Raw genomic sequence first — 23,979 nt, forward strand, 5'->3', positions numbered from 1 at the left:
GATCGCTGTGACTTTCAGGATGGAGGGTTGTTAGCATATATTTTGAGCTCAAATTGTTCTCGTTTCCCAACTGTTGAGGCTCCAATTAATCACTTATTTCTATAATTACCTCATGCATAATGCTGCCGGTGTCAAAATGATGTGTATACCATAAGTGCGGATAAGGTTTAGCTAGAAAATGAGAATTGAGAATCAGAGCAGACGAGGTGAAGATGTTTCTAAAACTGCACTCATAAAGTTTTCCTCCTTCTTGTGCACGTAGGAGCTGCAGGAAGAACCGAGAGGAACTTTTCTCCCTAACAGCTAAAGGGAGCAAAAAGTCTCTTGAAACTCAACAACGTGGATTGTACATCCATTTTCTAATATTAGGGATCAAGGGAGGTTGGGGAGAGAGAGTTGGGGATTTGTTTGGTATTCCGATTAACTCTGAAAATGGTGTGACAAAAGAGAGAGAGCGTCAGGGAAGAAGAAAGAAAGAGAGAGAGAGAGAGACAGAGAGACAGAGAGAGGGGAGGGGGGCTCTAAATACAAAAGAAAACTGCGGCACAGGGGTAAACACATGAGCCAATTGGGATGTCAGGGGAGCAGGAAGGGACTTGCCGAGGTCCCATCCTTCCTCCTCCCCCCACCCCTGCTCTCTAGAATTCACTTATCCCCAAATCCCTTCCCCTGCTTTACTGATAACAACGAGGAGCGGGCCTTGGGAGCTTAACATAGTGGCAAAATCCAGCCGGGGGAGTGCGGTGCCAATACACTCTGCGACTCGGCTACGTCTGCGGGGATTAGAGCGCTTTCCGGGTTTCCTCACCGAGCGCGGCGTCTTGAAATGACTTTAATTTGTTTCATTTGAAATAAACTGCCCAGACACTCAGAGTTCAATTTTATGGATGACCTATCAACAGTGTTATCCAATCACTGTGTCAAGAGATGTTGGGTGTGTGTGGGTGCATGTGTGTGTGTGTGTGGGGGGCGGGGGGCTTTGTGTTTGCCTCCTTGTGCATTATCCGTGGTGTGTTGTAGAAGGAGAGTTTGTGTCTGCATGCTCTAATAGAAAGAGACACTATGTACAGGCCTCCTTTCCCCTGTGTGTGTCTCTGCCTTCTCGTTATTCATGTTTGCTCTAATAACCTAGCTTTATGCGTAAGTATAATAGAAGTGACAAGTGGAGCATTGCACAAGGCAAAGCACTGGGAACAAAGGCTCCTGGGACTGCCCCCGACTTGATTTGATTTCTCTCTACGCCGAGCAAGGGGGAGACGGTGAGATCGGGTAAGGGAGACGGAGATACCATGCCTGTGTCCTGCGCGTGATTCCCGCACACTGGAGGGGCTTGTAGGGCTCATGACTGTAAACCTCAGTGTGCTCATGTCAGCTCCAATGCAGAAAATGGATTAGGCTTCCTCTTGTCGGAGTAGAAACACAGAACCCGCGTGCACTTGGCATGACCGTGACAGGACAGCAAGCTTTATCCTGACAGGGCAGGCTGAGGCAGACCGGGCAGATCACCAGTGGTTCTCGGCAAACACATCTTTTTATGGATGTGCTTGTTTTGCGCGTGTGTAAATGTTTAGTCTCTGAGGGCACAACAGCGTCTATGGGTGGAAAAACAGGCGATATCAATTAACTCTGCGAGTGGCCTTGTCGGTGTGCCAGATGTACCACCACACGACAATGCCAAATGTATAAGTAGAAGTAAACATGTTTAAGAACATGCAGCGATAAATCGTTGGGCATTCATTCAATGCAAACTCGAGGGCACAGCTTGCTAAAGAAATGCCTGTGAATACTCATTACCCTGACACACGTCACCCTTCCATCCACCTCATATCATGGCAGTACAACAACAAGTTATGACAAAGAGACGTGCTGCGACTTCAAACTGTTCCCATGAGGAGCTGCCCACTCACAGCACAGTGGACTGCCAGGAAAACTAGTTAATAGTTTGGTGCTGTGAAGCTCCTTTGTGTGGCAGCGCTGGTGCGTCGAGGCTCAGATGGCAATGAAGTCTTACTCTGTGGGAGCCCTAGTGGGTGTAGACATATAACAAACTGGAAGCACTTCACACCCCGGACCCCCACGGGCATCCTGGAGCAGCTATTTGTTCATGGATGGATCTCAGATTTGACAACGTCTACGTTTTATGAGTTGTCTCATCGTTCAGCAGAGGAACTGATAAACTGATATAACCCAAAGTTTTTCTATAGAAGTAATTTAAACAACATAGTTTAGTTCCAATACATTTTACTTTAAACATAAAAACTTCAAGACTGATATTTTTAGGCCACATTATCCTATTGATTTATGTTATGGCACGGAAACACACAAAACCCAGTTAATACCTGACATTAACATTAATCTCAGGTGATCAGAACACAAGTTGACAGCTCGAAGGTCATTGGTTCACATATGGCATTATAATGCATTTTCATGTGCATCACAAGTCTCCACTTGTGATCAGATGTCACATTCACGCAGGTGGTGGGTGATGGCTCTTTTTCCTTATATTTATATTTAAGCACTGCAGGATTGTGTGGGCAAATGTGACTCGTACTGTGAAACTTTGAGTTGTTGTTGAGATTAGGAAAGTGCTATATAAATTTGCCCTTTAACCATTTATTTTCTAAGTAAATGTTAAACATCCTACTCAGTAAAGGTTATGTTTGCAATAGATGATGTTAAAAATTATAAACAGTCATTTCATTGAGAAATCTCTCCAAAGGACTCTGCTGCTTCAGTTTTGGTCAGTTGGGTAAACCATTAGATAACAGCAGCTACCTTTTAGCCAATGGAGTCCAACTTCAGCTTCACACTACTGAGTTACTAACATATATTTGTTCACTTTACGTCTCTTTTCAATTTATGCTGTTCTTAAGCTATTATTAAGAATTAACCATCTCCCGTTATTACCACTTGTGCTCACAGTGACTGCAGGTTAGCATCATGTGTGTTTTTTTGTTTGTTTTTGTTTTCTATTGTGTATTGTTTTTAAACTAGCATCACAACAACAAGTATAAAGCCGCACAGAACATTTGTTTAGCAACAATCTGCCAGCATTTTGGTTTCATTTATTTCTCCCTTCTTTGTGCATTACCCCTGTGTGTGCAAACTGTGTAGAGACCCAGGCAATATAATACAGGCTTGTGCCACAGGGAGAGAAATTGGGCCAAGTCACACTCCTGCCATCCACAATCCAATTCTACATGCAACACACCGCTAGAGCCTCTGTATTGCTGGAGGGGAGCGAGCACTGATACCCTCTTAATGTTCTTTAAGCTGGGCCCAAGTGAAAAATTACTAATGTGCAACAAAGACCAGACCCTTGCGACCACAACGGAAGTCTTGGCACAGAACTACACTGTATTTTGTGTTTTGTTTGGCATCTAAAGGGAATTCTGTAATTGCTTCGTTGTTTGTGATTGCAATTTAACACCTGCCATCCCCAAACAGTGTTTATTTAGCATAATCCCCCTTGTTAGAATTATTTAAATGGACTTCATGCTATGTAAGTGAAACCAGTTGAATAAATCCACTCGCGTGTGGCCAGGAGCTGGTGTGGGAAAGTTAAACTTGCATTGCAGCAAACTGAGGCAATGACTTTTTTCCCCGATAATTTATTTAACTGTCAGCTTCAACAACCAAGGCACATCCAAGTAGTTTTTCGGAACAGGGGGAAAGGGAGGACCGACTCACCCGAGCACTTTGTCCGGCGATAAGCTGGTCATCTTCAGTCTGGACACTGGTCCTGCTGCGAGTATCATAGTCCTCCTGTTCAAAGTCGGAGTCGTCTTCCAGCTCCTCTGGTGTCTGCGAGAAACACAAAGACAAAGTTGAGTCAAAGAATCAAAGTGTGATAGAGAAACTGTAAAAGGAAAAAAAATCTGACAACTGAAAAAGGGCAATTGTCTTTGACTTGATGCCCCATTGTGCAGGAATCCTGAGAAACAGATCGCAAACGTTCCCCTTTGTTGTCACTTGCTGTACACAGTGCCTCGCTGGGAGGTTGAGTTCAAACTGTGGCAGAGATGTCACCGAATTAAAAGAGTCAAATCACAGACTGAGGTATTCTGTGAAAAACTGACAGTTTGTTTAAGTTGCCTCAGCACTACATCAAACATGAAAGACACAAATGGGGGGAATGGCAAAAAGAGATTTGTTGATCAGGTCGTTTTTGATTATACTTTTATTGAAATTTTTCCTACTAGTATGTAGCTTTATTGAAAAGGGTGAAAAGATACCTGAAAGGAAACAAATACCCAGTGGCAGTGCCTTTCAGCATAGAAACCTTAAAATAAACGATAAGTTAAAAGTATATTTTTCAATATAAATATCCACAACATACAATATTAGTTTAACTTCATGTCTTTGAAGATGTGTCATCTGTAAATATTGCTGAGTGTTAGCTGTAATTCCTTCATGTTTTTCTTTTTAACACACTTCTCTATATGTTCGTTTCGGAATGGCCTGATTAGTGGCCGCAATCCCCATGGTAACATACTTGCTGGCAGAGCAGAGGAACACATCAAAACATTGACATGTGCAAAGTCATCGTTTCTACAAGATGCCAGCATTGGAAATTCCAAGTGTTGTCACGGTTACCGCAGTAAAGAGCACTGGGAGTTATCCTATTCACCGGCTGCCGTGACATAATGATTCATTACATCAATACATGTTTTACACAAAGCCAGCTCACATTGGCTATAAAGGTCCAAATAACCGTTTGACCACAGACCAGAGCCTGGGGCAGTAGTGAATTACATTTACTGTTACACTGCTTGGTAATTGTGCCCTATGTCTTTTTTAGTATCCTCAACAGTGATTGATCCAGGATGGCCCATTGAACTCAGATATTTGCACAATAATGGATTCAATAAGACAAGGACTATAACATACAACAGTTATACAATGAGACCTAACGATGGGCAGTACTAACCTGAATAAAACATTATCTGCACTCATGCAATACACTTTTCCCCCCCTTATATTATTTTGTAATAAAAGTGTAGTCAAGCACAAATTCCACTTGTTTATTTTAATGAATATTTGTAGTGTCTTTGCTCGCTATGGGCCTGTTATTCCACCAAATCTCTTCTGTTCTAACCTAATTTTCTCATAGGAAATCTTTCTCCTGTTATCTACTCATGACAACCTTCGCCTTCTCTAATGCACTTATTGCAGGACTCGGCTTAGTGAGACAGTTTCTTAGACATACTTTAATAGTGGTAGTGGCATAACTGGTGCGGAGTCGTTCCATTACGTGTAGCATGGCATTCTACTACAGAATGCTATGACACAGCTCGGTTGGTAAAACCACACCTGCCCCACTGGGGAGACTGGTCAGAAGACTTTCGGGGGGGTTTCGGAGGTGAATGCCGCTGTGTATTTCCTGCCCCCTAAAATCTTGTGTGAAGGTTGAGCAAAGGCAATTAACACAAAGACAGACTGACACAGGCCACGCATGTTCAAACAAGCATTAAGAACGTGTGAACACCAAAAGCACACCCTTGTTCATTTCAATCAGGTTCAGTGGGGGTGTCGACATGCAGGGGCTGAAGCTGAAACACCTGCTGTCTTTTTGGGGCATAGAATGTTACCTCGCAGATTCAGTTGTTACCTTGTGATCGTTACGATGGAAGATGAAATGATAACGTCCACCAAGGTTTTGTTTTACCGACTGTCACTCCTCTATACTTTTTTTTTTTTTAGATGCATTTATTCGTCCCAAACACATGCACAGTCATGCAAAGGCACACTCATGCAGGTAGGGAAATTTAATCTCTGCTTTTAACCCATCTGGTGCAGGACACACAGAGCAGTGAGCAGCCGCGTACGGCGCTCGGGGAGCAGATGTTGGGGGAGTAAGGTGCCTTGCTCAGGGGCACTAGACAGGGTAGGGAGACTCTTGGATTTTTGGACAGATCAATCCAGGTTCGTCTTTTGTTGTCTCTCCGTGGAGTCGAACCAGAGACCTTCTCTGCCCATAGTCCAAGTTTCTGCCACTAGACCACCGCCTCTCAGTAGCTACTCTGTAGATAGCTACTCAGTAGATACTCTGCACCTTGCGATATTTGCACCACCTTATCAGTATCACTAATTTCATCTATTCATTCAGTTTACTCTGCTGTATGCTATTGCTGTGCTCATGATAAAGTATTAAATCTTGAAAGTTTGTGTGCTGTTTGGCAGTTTTGTTTGTTGTCGTCAGGATCGCGCAAAACATTACAAAACGCTATAAACGATATTGGGATGTTTTTGTTGCTGACATTTCTAACAATTTCCTAGGAGATAATTCATTCATCTTGATGAACAAAGCTCTACTGAAGGACATTCTACTTGTTATTGTGGTAACTTTTCAGAATTTAAATTCGGGCTTTTAGAGTTTGAAACCCCTGTGCACTGTTCAGGCATCTGATGAGCCTTTAAACTCAAGGATCCATCATCAAAACCAGTCTATTGAGTCCGTCATCATTCATCATGCTGCGGGTTCCTGAAGCAAAATGCTCCGTTTCATCACAACCCTTTTCAATTTTGAAAATGCACTGCTGATTTAGGATTCAACTTCCAGCTAAAGTTTCACTTTCTGTGTGAGAGGCTGTCGGCCAGTTTGCTGAGAATGTGAGGCTGTAAACATCCGCTACCACTCTTCAGGCATTGGTCAATTTCATACATGTTCCATTTTAATGGCTCCAACTCCATCCCACTACTCTGCTGTGTGTTTGTGTGTGTGTGTATGTGTGTGTATCTGTTTACATTAAGGCCAGTGCAAAACTATGTTTTCAGAACTTTCAATATAACTTTACACTAGACCTGCCTCAATTTTAAACACTGTGGAGAATTGGTTTCTTAATCTATCCACTGCTCATAAGATCTGTGTTGTAAAATTTCTAAAGGAGCCCTTACTAGGCTTAACTGTGTGTGTGTGTGTGTGTGTGTGTGTGTGTGTGTGTGTGGGGTGGGATCACAGACACATATATAAGCGCAGACACACACACACACTCACACAGACACACAAACTATTACATGTGGCACCAACATTTGCTATTCATATGATGGAGTTAGACAACAGAGAAAGCAAGAATCTTCCAAGTTGTTTCCTCAGAAAGTAATTGAACTTGGATGGGATTATGAGGCCAGCTGGTCCCAGGCAGTTCAAAGCTGCCTGTTTTACATTATTTACCAACATCAAATTATTTTCCATAATTAGATTTTTTCCAGAGCTTCACTGGGAAACCTTCCAGCCTGCATAAAGTTGAATAAATGAATTACATGCTGAGGAGAGAATGGCCGGTTTGGGGGAAAATGCAGATACTGCAGCATCAGAGTAAGTACATGAGGCAGTGGAGCTGCTGGGGTCCTGCTGTTCAGCAGCTTTTTTCATCATGACATTCTGTAAAGCTCTCTGCCAGCTTTATAAAACAGATAATGTGACAGGGACGACATCTCGAATGGGAATTCAGTTGAATTTCAGATTTCAATTACGGTTTTCTTTATACTCAAGGCAGACAGATCCTCTTCAGCCATCAATGACCAGGATCCACATTATACCCAAGGTCCTACCAACATGTGCCAGAGTTGTCAAGATAAGATGAATGAAGAGGAAAAAAATTAACATATAATAATACAATATATTAAATATAAAGAAATATATCTGGGTGTATGAAAGATTTCTCTCATGGTGATGAATCCAGTGACGGAAAATGCAAATTTTCAAAGGTCTTGAATATTTTTTTTTTTCTCATTTGAAAGAGCATGTTTTTCACATCATTAATTAATTTTAATTAAAAAAATTAAAAAAACTAACCGATGGTGAAATAGTTTTGGAATAACTCAGTTGCGAACTTGGCCATAACTGTCTTCTTAATTAATTCAGATATTTTTTTATTTGGGGATTTATTTTGTACCATGATTACTGATAATTATTGAGCAAGAACTATACACATTTTGCCAAAGTTGTTTTTTATAATTTTGAAGATTCCAATAGATTGTGGAGTGCAGTGACACTGACTTACCATTCAGCAAAACTAAGAAATTAACTAATTATCTAGAAATATAGATTCATGACATCAAATGGTTTCAAAAATTTGGAGGAAACCAGAAATCAATGTCTGCTCTTGGTCTTCGTCAGCGATTCTACACACATTCAATTCCGGCTGATTGGTGATGAGCCTTTACCTCTTGCTCTTTTCGAGGAGGTTACCGACTTACCCTTATCATGAGGACAGCTTTCCTGATGTCACGGACGCCGTCGTACACCAGACGGGATGCATCAATGAACTCATTCTCCTCGAAGGCCTGTGGGGGGTTTGTGCTCAGAGCCTCGATAGCTACCTCCACTTGCTCAGCAAAACGGGGCATGACTGCAGTAAGGAGGTGGACAGAGAGAGAGAAAGACAGACAGGAGGGTTAGGTTTATTTCATTTGTTAATAATCTGCCTTTTTGCTTCCTGCAAAAGTCTCCCATGCATCAGCCTCTGCTCGGTATGTGCACTTCAGAAAAAATGGGAGATGTCACCCCAAACGTCCTCGTAGGTGAGAACACGCGTTCGCACATCCCCCGCCAATTAGCTATTTCACCTTGGCTTACCCAACAGGAAGATGAGCCTGTCTGTTTGCCAGTGTGCTAGTGTGTGGCATCTATAAGTACGTTTGTGTTTCTGTGTGTGTGTGTGTGTGTGTGTGTAACCTGTGAGGAGACTGCCGTGCGTGCTTGAGTTTTGCAGCACAAGGACACTAACTTGCAAGCTCAGCCTGTCAACTCACGACGTCTATGAAGGGAAACAAATTCATCAAAGTCTTTTGAGGTGAACAAAAGCCTGGCAACAAAAGCAACGTCCCCATTGACCATAAAATGGTTGGTTTTGTTGTCTGTATCAATTGGCCAGACACTGTGTATTTAAATGAATTGTGCTGAATATGAATAGACATTATTCAATATTGAAGCGTTTGGATTGAATGTTTGAATATTTAGCAGCCTACCTTTCTATGTAATCTCCAGTTAAGTCACAAGAATTGAATGCAGAGTTTAATAATGTGGGGGGGTTTTTTCACACTGAGTTTGTGCTGTAGTAAATTATCATGACAAAAGCTTGACAATACCTGGACGGACAATCGCTGGGCCAGAAGAGAAGCTCAACACTTTACTCTATTATGTGCTTTCTCAAACATGACCAGTGACCGCAACCCCACTACTGTGATCCTAGTGATTATTTAAAAAATCCTTATATTATTATATTATTGTATAAAAAAAATGTCTTCGCTACTTTGTAAACCAGAAGCAACAAACACATGGGTTTTTGAGAGTACACTCTTGTATGTAGACACAACTTATTTAGGAGAATGGCCGTTTTCAGAGGAGATGACAAGTTTAATGAAGACCGACTGAAAAAGAAAAACTGAGGAAAAAACAGCTACGTGTTTCAGGCTGGCTGTTGAGCCTCCACCAGAAATCCAACGGTGAGATTTTATTATTCTCCTCCACACTTTCCTGCTCTCCCTTACACGCCGAGTGAAATAAATCAATTAGCCAGCTTGCACTAAAGGTGTATCTGCAGCATACTTATTTGTCTGATATAAAACATAAGCTATAGTTCACCAAACATAAAAGGCACTACAAAAAGTCTCTCCCCTGTTCTTTTCATTTTTAATTCAGTTTAATCCACTTACTGGAGAACCGTAAAATAGGCTTTTGGGAATTGCTGGGAAGGCGTTTTAAATAGAAATATTTAAATGTTCTCCAAGCTCTTAATGAGCAAAGTTGCTGATGGTAAGGGGCAATTTCACTCATTCCAGTTGAAAAATGATGAAGGGAATTAAATGTGACCATGTAGGAATGGATTTTTTTCTCCCCCTAGGCTTATGCATAGTTCAAGGTAGAAGTTTTGGAAGTACAATGAATGCTGAAAATCCGACGGCGGAGATGTCATGCACCTATATGAGCTTCAAACATCCCAACCTTCACAGTTTCTCATGACTAAACCTCAATTTCACATGAAGACAGCTCAATTTAGACTAGATGTTACGAGAGGAGAAATCAGAAAGGGTCTCCTCCAAACAGCGACGGCATGAAATCGTAAACGGTAAAATTAGATATGGTTACAAATTGGAGCTACATCTGAAAATGAAGCGCTCCACTCCTCTTAGTTCAGTTCTGTTATAATAAATAAGCTGGGCTGCGATCTTAGCTGTTGTCAGTGACATCCTCACAGCATTGCGTCTTAAACACGGTTACCATGGCGACAGCAAGTGCTGTTTAGAGTTTCTGTCTGTGGATTTTCCCGAGAAAAATCCATTCAAAAATTGACACTGCACTTCCTCGGGATCCTGAGCAGCACACCTGCCAGGTCTGAAGTCAATAAGGTGAGCAGTTGTCGAGAAAATCAAAATATACACAGAGAGACAGAGATTTCTCAATTACCTTGTAGTATTCTTCTATATGCTTTGATTTCTTTCTATGTCTATGTTGCAGCGAGTTCTGTGTAGTGTTGTATTTTTGTTGCAAGTTTATGTTGGCAAAGGATCACATGACTACTTGTGCTACTATCAGAGATGAACCCACAGAGACTTATCACCTGACTCAGCACTTCCTCTGCGCTCTGCAGAGCTTCAGAACATCTTTCAACTCGTTGTTTTGGTTTCACAGCCAACAGCTGGACTATTATAGTTCACTCTTACTGCTCTCATCAACTATTTAAAAAACTCACTGCACGATATATCAGTCCAGCACTAAACAGCAATAGATAAGATAAACAGGTGATGTTACATAAGCACAGATATAATGAGTCGCACCCTTTTCGAATTGTGTTAAAAAGGCAATGTTTACTTATTTATTTTTTGCAATTTCTTACATTATGTTAGTATGTTATTTGAGTCTGTTTCTTTATAACATATCTCTGTAACATTTTACTCCAGGGATTAGTGAAGTTTCACACTAAACATATACACATATACACATCTGTGGAATTTTGGGGAAAATGTAGTCTTTGAAAATATTTTTTGTCTAAATGTTTAATTCAATAAAGTCTCCTCACTCAAACACTGACATACACTGGAGATGAACATCTCCAGACTTATCTGTGGGGAGGGGGACAGAGTTCTGGATTCAGTGCTATGGGCCTGCATGCTCTCACAGTAACCTTGGTTTAAATGTTTCAACCACCTCCTGCTTCTCTTAAAGCGATTTCCTCATCAGCACTCTAACTCCCACCTCTATTTACACACTGATTAAGAGACTGTACCTCCTCTGCTCGCTCGCTGCCATCTGTTTCCCATCCTGACTAAAACCTCTTTCCCCATCATTACGAACATACACTGGAAACAAATTAAAAGAGTTACTCATCCGACTGAGCAAGTTTGCACTGTACACCTATAGGCAATACCAAGAGTCCATTTTGAGTATACACTTGCTTCCCTGTTTCCCTTTAACTACAAATTGCTTTCTTTCTCCATATCAGTGGCTTATGATGTTATCTGCAGGGCAGTCTGACTGAAGATTTTAGAGGAAATGCTCAGTATTTATGGTAATCGCCAGCCACCGTGCTCACTGCTTTTAGTCCTCAGAGCTATTATTTTAAAAGTAGACGGTGTGAAGTTTTCTTTCTTCTTCGCCTCAACCTCTGCTACAGCTCTTTTCAGTGCACTTGATCCACTGATTTACAGACATGACAAGTGGGTGGCAGCCAGAGCATGTGTGTTATTGCTCAACACAAAACCCTGTGCTCCGATGTAATAACAAGGAGCGACCCCCCCCCCCCCGCTATTCTAAATGGAACAATGACTAGGCCATATATGAGATTTTTAATCTACCGTCTCCAGGCACCACATTAATGATGACTTTAAAATGTGTCCCTTTTTTGAGGAGAAGATTAGTTTAAACACAGGGAGTAAGTTGGCAGGAAAGTGTGTCTGGGAAGAAGGGGGGGAGGGAGGAGGCCATAACCACTTTCCCATTAGGCTATTGATTTTTCTCCCTCTCAAGGACATGCTTCAATCCGAAGGCCCATGTGTGGACTGTCTGTCAGGAATCTATGGCTCAGCTTTACACAGAAGAGTTGTGTGCCTTGGCTCGCCTGCATTTGGCCTGGCAATAAATCTGACCACACTCAATATGAGAGAGAGGGATGGGCAAATTGAGACAAGGTCAGAGGGCAGGTAGTCTTGATAAGTGTCCGGTGTTGACGTGGCAGCTGCCAAAAACACAGGCAAGTGGCCGCGATTGGCACGAGAGGCCGCGGGCATAAACACAGCTGCACAAACAGCCAACTCAAAGACTCAAACACACACTACACTACAATCACACACACACACACACACACAAACACACAGGCACAGGATAAATGTTTTACACATGCACACTACTGAGAAAAGGAAAAAACGGGAACCACATCAATGGATTCCACTAAAATCCCTGCTCAAATCGCTTAGTGAAATCCTCGGTGACAGCTATTGATTTTTTGGTAGAGTCTCGTTAATTGGACTCCGTTCCCTCAAAAAAAAAAAGTGTGTGGTCCTATATTCTATTCCCGTGTTGAGCTACACTTAATCATCTTTCCCCCTCGCTGCAGATTTCTCCTTGACTGTGCTCAAATACATAGACATCACGTGTGTGAGTGTGCGACTGAGGGGAGAGGGTGGCAAAAGTTCACAAGGATCAATAAGTGCTTTATGGTCCAGATCAGATGTGCATGGCAGCCCTTAAGAAGCCCCAACTACCACCAAGAGGGAAACAGGAAGGGGAAACACAACAGCTCTTCATCAAAGAGAAATATGGAGCCAATGAAACGCGGCTCTATCAATAGTTGCTGGATTCCTGCTTTAACATCTCAGTTAGCACTAACAATTGAGTGGACACGAGGCCTCATTAAAATGTAAGACAGAAGTTCTCCTCAGGGCCATGCAGCCAATGTGAGGCTCGGCTATTTGCTGCATGTGTATAGCCAAATCATTGTAGCCTTGAGCTAAGGGTGAAGTAAGGCAGGATGTCGGCCATTTTAAAATCGGCTGCTTGTGGGGGTATTCATCGTCCTGTCAATGTAATGCTACGTTTCCTGCCTAAGTAGGCTACGGGTCTATTGCAGCTATTTATCTGTGAAGACGCTGCTGGGTTTGGGTTCATGACTTTAAAGCAGCTGCATCTGAATGAAGTTTCACTTCAAACAGTGGGATTTTTTTTTTTTAAAAGCAGCATTTTTGTAGATGCAAAACCTCTGATAGAGCTGCAACTAAATCACATACTTGCAAAATCACAAACTCATTTAACTGCATGCTGTAGATTTTTCCAGTTTGCTAAATATAAGTCCATAGACGGTATATAATGACTAATGACATGTTTCCAATTCCAGAACTGAAGCCAAAATATCTAAACATCTAAAGTGTTGCGCATTTGGAGCCAGAGTCTTTGGAGTAGTGATTGGGGCGTGGAGCCAGAGTCTCGAGGTCCCACGATACATGTACACGGCCAATTGCGAGACAGTATCAGCTGCCAATCACAACAGTTCAACCCATTTTTTATGGCACCAATTAGCTATTGAAAACCCAAATTACTTGGACATACATCAGAGTGATAAGAATTATCTAAAATGATAGAAATCATGCCAGGAATATTGAATTCGATGTGTATTTTGACTTTTGAGTTCATGTCCGTCTGTGAACATAGAGGAGTCTGCAGCCAGAGGGCCAATGAGGCACTTTTGCTTCACTTTTGAAAAAGCTCTCATGTCATCCATCTTTATTTACAGTGCCAGACAAGGTGCACACATGACCACCTGCAGGAGAACAATATCACTGCAGCTGTAGGGCCATCCTACAAATGCAGAGCTGCTGTGGATTTAACACTTTGATCGTCTACAGGCCAAACAACCTGCTCATTCTTTCTGACTAGTTTTGTTTTGTATTCAGTTTGAATATCGTGGTTTTAAAAGTAAAACCTCTACCCTTTGTTAGAGCAGATCAAATATCGTATAAAATAACTATTTATATCTGTACCACACTGACATGCAGGGTTTATCAAATATTCAAATTAAATTAAAGCTCAGCCTGTGGCTGTGCAGCATCAACATTTAAAGATTGTGTGAATAAATGATAATGAATTCCCTTTATGAACACATATGAACCAGAACGTTTCAGCACGTTGTCACATATCTACAGGAACGACATTTATTCAGAACGAACAATTCTAACAATACTTGAATGAGTCAACACACTATGTGCGTATCTGACTATATTCACAGAATGACGTCATGTGTCCATCACAAACCATCACTGGAAACTACATCTCTTTTATATTGTTACACTGTTTAACAGCACTTCTACCCATTCAACAATGACTCATGGAATAATTCTTGGAAAGATAATTGTGACATTCAGGTTGGCAGTTGAAAGAGACACGTCAACACACATGTGAATTTCTGGAGCTGTTTTCTTTTAGCTTCTGCTTCCCAACACATCTGTTCTCTCCCTCCCGACGAATACAACCTGACACTGAGAACAGCATGGACTCCCAGAATTCGCAGGAGTTGATTTGCTATAGATGTGTACACCTGTGTGTCCACATCAGTAGTGTAAACTGTTAATTATCGTCAAAATATATTGGCCTGTGCCTGCCTCAGTATTATTTAATTATCATGGCATCAGTTACATATCTTAAATATATCGGTACTCTGATTTGTGTGTAGGTGCCCTATACTGAATGGAGGGGATCATAGACAGAACATTGTGAATTTTTTATCTGCTTGCTCTCGTTTTTGGTGGTTGTAAATAAAACTTTCAACCCCTATTCCCCGGAAATGGTCATGTGTGTGTGTGTGTGTGTGTGTGTGTGAGAGTGTGTGAGAGTGCATACCCAGATTTATATAATAATAAATAATTAATGCAGTGACTAATATTTACTATGTAGACTGAAAAAATAACTATTTAAAAAGCACTGGGTTATTACTATGCATCATCAACTGGCCATCAGGTTCAGGATCTAACTATGTAATCTTGTATCTAATCCCTCTTTGGAACTAATAATTCAAGTCGAGGTATTCTCTCTTCTAATCCATTAGATTGACATTTGGATCTTAATCTTCAAAAGGCAAAGACCTGATGAGGAAAAAAATCAGTGTCCAATCGATATGATGCTGCAACACCAACACTTCTCCTTGGGTCGTTCCCAGTAATGCTGACATAATGCTTCTGTGCTCTGCTGACTCCAGGAACATGCTCCACACTGCATGGAGGATTAATAGAACCGCAGCACAATTATAAAGTCTTAGCGTGTGACAAGGTTATGGTCATACAAAATTGACCTTAACTGTCCGTGAGATATTGCCACTGTACTTCATCAATTAATTACCCCAATCAATTAAACTAAATTATGCATTAATAGAACAGAATGTGCTTAAGATACCATATAACTAGTACTGTAGGTAGTCCATTAGAGTGGAGATGAGCACCAGCACAGGGACCCAGACAGATGGCTGTGGGAGCGCACGTGACTCACCTAATGCTGTTTGCGACTCATCATGTAGCAGGGAGGGGAGCTGATTGTGTCTCTCAATTATCCTGGCAGATGAAAGTAACGAGCGAAACAATAGACACACCGCCTCGCTAAATGGGCTCTAATGGGAGAGATAGAAACTGGGGGAGGTATGGCAGGGTGAGAATGGAGGAAAAGTAACACCCGAGGGTGGGTTGGGGGGGGGGGGGGGGGGGGGGGGGTTCTGGCTAGTGTGAAGGAGGGATTTGTTGTCTGATGTGATTCTGGTAGACAGGTAATTGCTAAATTATGTCTTTCTTTTCATCCTACGTTTTTGTTTGAACACCTTTTAATAATGGTGTGTTTTTAAAGGCATGTTGGCTCCTACGAGAGGCTTTTGTTTCACACGGAAATTTTGACAAGAGACTTCTTTTTGTGTTTGTTTCTAAACAAAATGCCTCCAGGAGCAGATTTGTTTGCTTCTCAATTTGTGAAGCACGTTCTGAGCCTTTATGAAGCAGGTAAAGTCTGTAAGCATGAAAGGATGCATTTTGAAAAGGAGAAATGTAACACAAGTGGTCACAGAGTTGGTTATGTACCAGGTCTGCAGTGGTATGTGCTGCTTACAGGAAACAGCAGCAGGTTCTCACTTTCCACCTAGCTAATGCATCTGCATTTGATCATGCACCAGTATCCGGCATTTCAAATCTTTGCTGACTCACTGCTGCAGTTTTTCCAAGTCAACACTTTCCACTCGCTGGCAAATTTTGGAATTTGCCAACGAATGGGAGCCAAATCAGCTTTTAATCTGCAGTTGTCGAGTGCTTTTACTCTTCAAAGATGCAGTTAGAGAGTCCCGCCGACACCTCGCCTCCTCCCATTAGGTTTCTAGCAGGCTAAATGCAACTCAGCGTAGATTTAACCAGGCCGACTTTCTCCATGTCCCATTCATTCACACGCCCCTAATCAGCTGACTGTCAGCAGTTAATGATTATCCAATCACATTTGACCATGATGTCATTCAGCTGATCATCTCGTTGCTGTCAAACTTTAAATCTGTCCTCCTCTCTGTCGCTGTCATTTCAGTGATTCACTGTGACCCCTCCTCCTCCCCGGTCACCTCTAGTCTCTATACTACACAGCCACGCCCCCTTCAGCCCTGATGACATCGCTTCGGTTTTGAGCACCAACATTTATTTTTATCCAATAACTTTCATCTATCATTGTGCACAACAGTAACTTTGTGTATACGTTTTCTTTAAATTGAAGCCACTCCTGATCACATATGATCTCATAACGATCACAAGGCAGTTGTGTAACGTGTAATGTGTAACGTGTAATGTGTTAATGTGCATTTGTGTAATGTGGTGCTTCCTGTTGTTAAGATTGCTTTGCATAGAAATCTAAATTTTTCATTCATCTCTTCAGTCCTCATGTCACCAGACTCATACTCTGTAAAGCCTTGTAGAAAAAGGAATAAAAAGAAGAGGAAGGTAGAAGCTACACAGTTATCAAAGGTTAACGAAGAAATTCCAACCCCATTCCCCCCCATCCTCTCAGCTTGCTCTGGTGACCTGCAGAGCTCCTCAGACTCAAAAACACTAAATTCTCCACGGTTTGGACATGTTTTCAGTTTCTGACCTTGAATACACCGAGACTACACAACACACAAAGTTCCCAGCATGAGACACAACTCTAGAAAGTTTAGCCATTGCTCTCTATAGAGACCTCCCATCCCATATGCTGGAAAAATATCAGTTTTTATTTATTTGTTTTGGGGGAAGGGGGTTAAGGTGGGACTGAGACGTGCGTCGGCCCTAAATCTGCTGTGCCAAGGGGATAAACCCTGGTCTCCTGGAATGTGCTATGACACAGAAGCTTCGCAATGATAGAGGAAGAAAGAAACAACAGATGAAAAATGGATGAGAGGTAAGAGTGGCAGAGGAGGGAGCAGGTGGTTTCGAGGGCTTGTGTTGGAGCTAAGATGGAAACAGTGGGACACTGGGCATGCAGGCAAATAAGGTGCATCTGTAATTCACTCACCACACTGAGAAGCTAATGCGAGTAGAGAGCGTGTGTATTTATGTGAGTGTTCCACGAAGAAAAACAAGCCAAAAAGGCTTGTAGCTAAATGTTTGATGCAAGCACAGTCCGAGGGTGAAGGATACGGTGTTAATCTTCTCAGTGTAATAAATTAAAGCCCCCCCCCCCCCTTGCCACACCAGCTTTGTGTAAAGTGCACTAACCGGTCTCAGACAGAAGCTTGATGGACTCCAGCACGCGCTCAGTGTAAACCCCAGGTTCATAGTTTTCCATCTCGGCGTTAATGATGTGGACCACACGAGCAGCTCGGCCCCGGATGGCTCCGGCAGTCCGGTCGAGAGTGTCCACATCTCCCTCTTGCAGAGCAATTACGCATTTGTTGACATCCTCAAGGATGTGGTTCTCTGCAGGGAGGCCCCAAACAAAGACAGTGAATGAGATTGGAAAGACCTTGCAAACGTCCTTGTAAATGTAGATCTCTCATTTTGTTTACATTGTGTGATAATGAGTATAATTCATGTTTCCCTGTGAAGGTCAATGAGTTGTTCATTTTATTCTGTACAGTCACAATTCAGTAAGTTTAAACCATGTATTTATGTAAAAAAAAGAAGCGAAACCAGTATAAAAATGTACATCTGTCCAAAACTCATGCAAAATGTATTAATTTACCTTTACTTTTGAATCCATGTAAAGAACTAAAAGTACATATTTTTTAAATCCTAAGAAAATGACATACAAATGAAAGTCAGATGGAACAAATTCATAAAGCAAAACACAAGCAAACAAAAAAAGAACCAGCAATGTCTTATCTGATTGTTTGATTCCTGACTCTGGAAATTTGCATCCTTCAATTTAATATCTGAAGGTTGAAGCTTTGACTGTGAGGGGGGGTCAAAATCAGGAACACCCGTTTACCTCCAATCAGCCAATCTGTGAAGAATTAGAATCTCATACCTGACACCGACAGGAAGTCATCCACAGAGGTGATGTCATCCACGGCCTCGGTCAGGATGCGCACCTGCTTCTCCCACTGGTCCTTGAACACGTCCATGTTGTCCTGGGCCACCTTGCTTTGGGGGCGGGCGGCCAGAGTGAGGGCAGCATTGATGACCTGGTGAGTAAGAAGGGTTAAATACGTTAGGTTGGTATCTGTGTGCACGTGTGTGTTTGTACTTGAGCAGATACAAACCATTCAAGTTGGACTGCAACGATTCATTTGTACAAATGGGTATCACTTTCCATCATGATTAATATCGAGAACTGTTAACCGGCTGTGTTACATTTTCTGTGTTTGAATCATTTACAGACAGGAAGAGAGGATAATGGCAGAATACTGTATATCAGGCTATGACTACACAGGGTAACTTTTTTCATAGAAAACAATTTATTGTTGGTTTTAAAGTTTCCGTGGGATGTTTAGTGTTGCAGTCATAGATGGCAATTTGTCATTTTGATTGGCTGCCAAGTTTGGGTATAACATTCCATCATTATTATTATCAAGAAAACAACATATTTGTTATTGTCAAAAAGCAAAGATAATCACATATCACAGCAGGGTTTGTGGCATTGACAGAAATCCAACAACAGAGCCCATTTTCATCTTAATGAAAGTTTATAAACCCTGGCTGTGTCTAATTTCTGTGTTTTGAATCATTTACAGACAGGAAGAGAGGATAATGGCAGAAGACTGTATATCAGGCTATGACTACACAGGGTAACTTTTTTCATAGAAAACAATTTATTGTTGGTTTTAAAGGCTTCTGTGGGATGTTTAGTGTTGCAGTCATGGATGGCTATTTGTCATTTTGATTGGCTGCCAAGCTTGAAGAGGGTGGGTCTTATCTAATACGAGCCTGTCGGAGGGCGGAGGCGAAGACGAGCAGAGTTATGAACATATGACAACCGCACACTGCACATAAAGTTTTTTGTTGAGGCCATGCTTGGTAATGATTGATAACTCTCATCCCTGTCATACAGTGGCTTCACAGTGTTTTCAGACCAGTTGACTTGTTGCTCAGTTTGTGTTAAAGATTGTACATTTACACTAAAATCTACAGTGACTTTAACATATTTTTCACATTTATTAAACCCATTTCCTCTTTTGTAGTCTGTGAGTGACACTTTAGAGGACTGAGAGAAGTTGCAGCAACAAGATGAGCTCACTGGGGTTTTAACAAGCCCTGCATCCTTTCCTGTTGTTTACCTGTGAGCACAACTTAAAAGCTTGACAGTCGTTAGATATGACATAACAAATATAAAACATCAAAAGCATTTTCCTTTAAACGCAGGCTGAAACCCCCCCCCTTAAAAGCGTGCGCATGGAATTATAAGGATGTACCTTTTCTTTTACGGCTTAAAGAGGATCAGATGAAATTAAATAGAAGAAAAAGAGTACAGGGCAAGTATTTTGATTTCAAGGCTTTGATCTGCGTAAGATAGAACATTTGGCTTCAAGCCCATAAAAGAAAAAAAACGAAACGTTCTAAAATGGTTTGAATTTAAGAATGTCTTTTTAACAAATCCTGCCAACAGACGTGTACTTGCAACTTTAATCATAACACAGTGACAGCTGGCATCTGTGGTTTAAACAGAGGTGTCATGATTTTCATTCTCCCTGTTCTTCATCACTTCTTTTTATTAGATGATGTCTTGGCTACATTAATCTGATGCAGCAGAGGAGGTGCTATGATCTCGACGCAACAGTAGCTCAGGAGGTTGTTAAGTGTATGTGTGTTTGCATGTGTGCCGATAAGGGACTTGGGTAAACTCTACCCAGAACAGCTGGAAATATCTGTCTTTGTTCTTCCTCTTCTTTGTTCCTTCCTTCCCTACTCACCAAATCGGGTCTATTATGTTTTTTAATCTGTCTGTGTTGAGTATGTGAGGAGGTATCAGGAGACGGTTCCTCCCCAAGTTTTTATTAGGAAGTGGCTCTCAGCAGGAGGACATAGAGTGGGGCCTGCACATTAGATACTCAATCTTAGATTCAACTTCCCTTCTCTATTTCTATCCTCCATTACTATGTTGGGTCCCCGGTGAAAAAGGCCTATCGTTTAACTTGGAAAGCGTGGATCGATTTTAACGCCCTCCTTTGCTCACATCCGAAGAAACAGCACCACAAGGTCCTCCTACACGTTATTCACAGGTTTTACTCCCAGTCTACTAACTATGATTTGTTCTCTGTCATTGCAAGCTTTTACAATTTCTCTGAGGAAGTGGCGGCTTTGAGCTAAAAAGGAGAGTTAATAATGCTTGTGGGCTTTATTGTGGGATGAGAGTGTTTGTTTAGGTCCTCACCTGTGGACATAGGCTGTCAATCTGGGTGGCAGCCATACGAACCAACTTCACGCCCTCCTCATTGTTAGAGATGGAGCAGGCGAGGTTGGCCACCTGAATAAAATGAGCAAGGAAAAGGACACAATGGTTAAACCACCTGTTGCTGAATGCATTTTGTCTAAAGGTCAAGAGCGACAAAGAGACTCAGCAATGAAAAGGATGACATTTTGTTTCAGATGTCTAAAACATTCACCTGTGCATATGAAACAAAGACTGTGTATAAAAATGGACGACATGACAGCTCCCCAAAAGCGAAGCCAAATCATTGTCTTCTTCCTCTCGTGGCTGGCTGCAGTATAGTGCTTAAACATGCCTCCTCCATGTCAATGGAGGAGACACTGACCAAAAATAAAATGTGGAAATGCACGTGAAATAAGGAAGTTTCAGGTAGTTACTATCACACTGATGTTTATTTGTTTTGCGTAATCCTGCTAACTAAGACAAAATAAAGCATACCGAAAGAAGTGTGAATGAACTGATGCACTCAATAGCAAATGAAAGTATATGCGAATTGAGACACAGCAAAGTGTCTGCAGTAGAAAAGGCCTTTTCTTCTGGTCTATAGATCCCCTGCAAGAAAAATTACCTCAGAAATGTAGTCGAGGGAATTCTGAGGCCAGCAGTCGGAAATTAAATCAAGAATGTATCTATCTACCGGCGTTTTATTCTTCTTAGGATAAAATCACCTTCTTTCTGTGCAGCTCAGCACAGAAACACGTAGATGGGATTTGGGGTTAAAAGAACGGTAACTTTGGTTGATACATTTGACTAATTTTGACAGCTGAAGCCTCATATCGGCTCCAGCTGGTGAGATTGCATTTTTCCACAGCACGAGTACAGTGGATTTTTTCCTTATCACTTACATTAGAATTACAAAAGGGCAAGCTCACAGCCCACGACGAAAGAGAAAAAGTACAGCAACCAAAAACGTCCATATGTTCACGTTAGTGTTGTTATAAGACTGATACACATACATAGATACTAAACCTGAATTTAGATTTTTTTCTACAATAATTCAACTGAGACACATTAATAGTATTTTATATCAAACAATTTACTAGAAGAAATCAGAACGAGTCAGTTTAAATGGTAATGTTGATTGACTATATAGTTGTGTACTAATTTCCAGACTGCAAAGCCAAAGCTCAGAGTTTAGTTTTATTATTTTCTCCAATTTCTTAATTATGTAATTTTTAACGTTAATATTTACTCATGTTATATTGAATATTCAGTAAATATTGTTTGTTTCTCCCTCAATCTGTTCTTCATAGGTTGATTCATATCCTTAGACCAACAGATGGAACAGAGGATAGTGATGGGAGCACCGGGGCATCAGGTGTGGTCGTGTGAAAGGGCCCTTTCGCTGAATTTTGCTAAGGGCCCCAGGGAGGCTGGGGGCCGCTCTAGGTTACTGCTCCCCCCCCTGTCCCCGGTAAGATGCCTAATTCTGACCCAACAGCTTTGGTAGCGTTGGGTCTCATTTGCCTCTTTGCCGGAGCACACAACATACAACAACAAGCTCGTCCAATTTCTGCAGCTCAGATACAATTAAATTTCCCCAAAAAGGTGCCACTTTAAATGTGTGATTGCAGCGCCTAATGGGGAGGTGGAAAATTGAAGTGCACCGTAATTATATACTCGTGCAAATAACTGAAAAAAGTTCGACCCCTCAGTATAACCAATGTAAAAAGTTAGGTTAGAGCCCTGACATGACACAGAGACTTCATATGTCCATACTTTACAGACTCATGTCACTCACTGCATGTCAATAATGGCCGTGCCACATAGTGCAGTTTGGAATATAGAGTTCCCGGTTGCAGCAAAGTAAATGGATTCATTAAGATCCAAAACGAACAGGTTCACACAATACGTATGTACAGACAGATGAATTCATTACATTGACATTTCGAACATGGCTCTGGTACATGACAACCATGCCTGAGTTAGTATCAGACGTGGTGGTGCAGGGAGGAGCTTTGTTGTATAATTAAAGTGCCAGATGGGTTTTATGTCTGAAACAACCCTTAGTTTAAATCATGTCTGTCTTTATATCGAGGCTCTTGATTACACGTTTCCAACCCAACTCCTGCATGGAAGACCCGTACAAGCTTATCCCTGTCCATTTCTGAACTGTCAAGATAATGTTGGTACAGAGCTGCGCTAATATCTGTAAATGTACATGTTCGGAGTTCACTTCTTGAAACTAATTAAAGTTGATTGACAGGATTTGGAGATTGCTTGATTTTTGTATCTGTATGCAACAGAATGTACACAGTGGCTGAATAATTTAGAAAAGATGGAAAACATTGCAGACGCTATAAAATATTTCTATCCATCAAAACCCCATATCTCACATCACACACACACACACACACAAGTCATCATTTCTCCAGAGCATCACTGTATTGCACAGTTCATTTTCATAACTTCAAACTCTATATCATCTAATACGATCATTAAGTAAATTCGATTTCAACACAAATCCAGGCTTGGAAACTGAGCTAAACAGACACATGCCTATTGGCAGAAATAGGTGCCAGTCTGTATTAGCACTTCTAGAGCTCACATGTCACTGTTTGAGGAAAATTGAGGTAAATCAAATTGGTGTTGGAGGACTCTTGCTTAAAGCCCTGTCTCTTTACACATGACAGCAATGAGCACATTGATGGATTACAGTCCTTTATGTGAAGCAGTGTGTGTGTGTGTTTGTGTGTGTGTGTGTGTGTGACAAAGTGAATCACTGTGGCTGAGAGTCTGCGTTCCACATAAACACGAGTGGCTGTTCACAGAGAATCTCTTTGAAAAAACAAAGCATAATTTAAAGGACAGTTCCAGCAGGATTGAAGATTTCTGCATTCACCTACTACTTTGCTTTACTGTAAACTCGACAGAGAACTCCCTTGAACCTTAATTGTGTTCAAATTTTGCCTTTAAAAAAACTACTTCCAGGAAGAACGGGGCGACCACGTCAACCCTTAATTATTTAAAGACGTTTTGGGGCTTAGAGTGAAATCACAATGAAAATGTCCTTAAATAACATTAAAATGACTTTTAATGCACCATTTACTGCATCTCCATTAAGTAGCAGGCTTTCGAGAGGTAGGATAAAGGTGGGCCACTTTTCCCATTACAATATAATTGAACTACTT

The 23,979-nt window shown here is 41.5% G+C and overlaps 1 protein-coding gene across 6 annotated transcripts in view; it reads right to left on the reverse strand.

Annotated features, from left to right (window-relative positions):
* The window catches only part of ctnna2 (catenin (cadherin-associated protein), alpha 2), a 270,720-nt gene that overhangs the window by 14,539 nt on the left and 232,202 nt on the right, over nt 1–23,979 (reverse strand). For 4 of the 6 annotated variants that reach the window (XM_053419592.1, XM_053419593.1, XM_053419590.1 and 1 more), the window contains 5 exons: nt 20,792–20,884; nt 18,449–18,605; nt 17,698–17,898; nt 8,203–8,354; nt 3,691–3,804 (listed from right to left, as the gene is read on the reverse strand). In XM_053419592.1, coding sequence (XP_053275567.1) covers nt 3,691–3,804; nt 8,203–8,354; nt 17,698–17,898; nt 18,449–18,605; nt 20,792–20,884 — 717 coding nt within the window. Of the gene's footprint in view, nt 1–3,690; nt 3,805–3,883; nt 3,935–8,202; nt 8,355–17,697; nt 17,899–18,448; nt 18,606–20,791; nt 20,885–23,979 lie in introns of all 6 variants that reach the window. The other 2 variants (XM_053419588.1, XM_053419591.1) reach the window with 2 other exon arrangements.

The sequence above is a fragment of the Pleuronectes platessa genome, chromosome 3, assembly GCF_947347685.1.
Source record: "Pleuronectes platessa chromosome 3, fPlePla1.1, whole genome shotgun sequence".
Lineage (NCBI taxonomy): Eukaryota > Metazoa > Chordata > Actinopteri > Pleuronectiformes > Pleuronectidae > Pleuronectes > Pleuronectes platessa.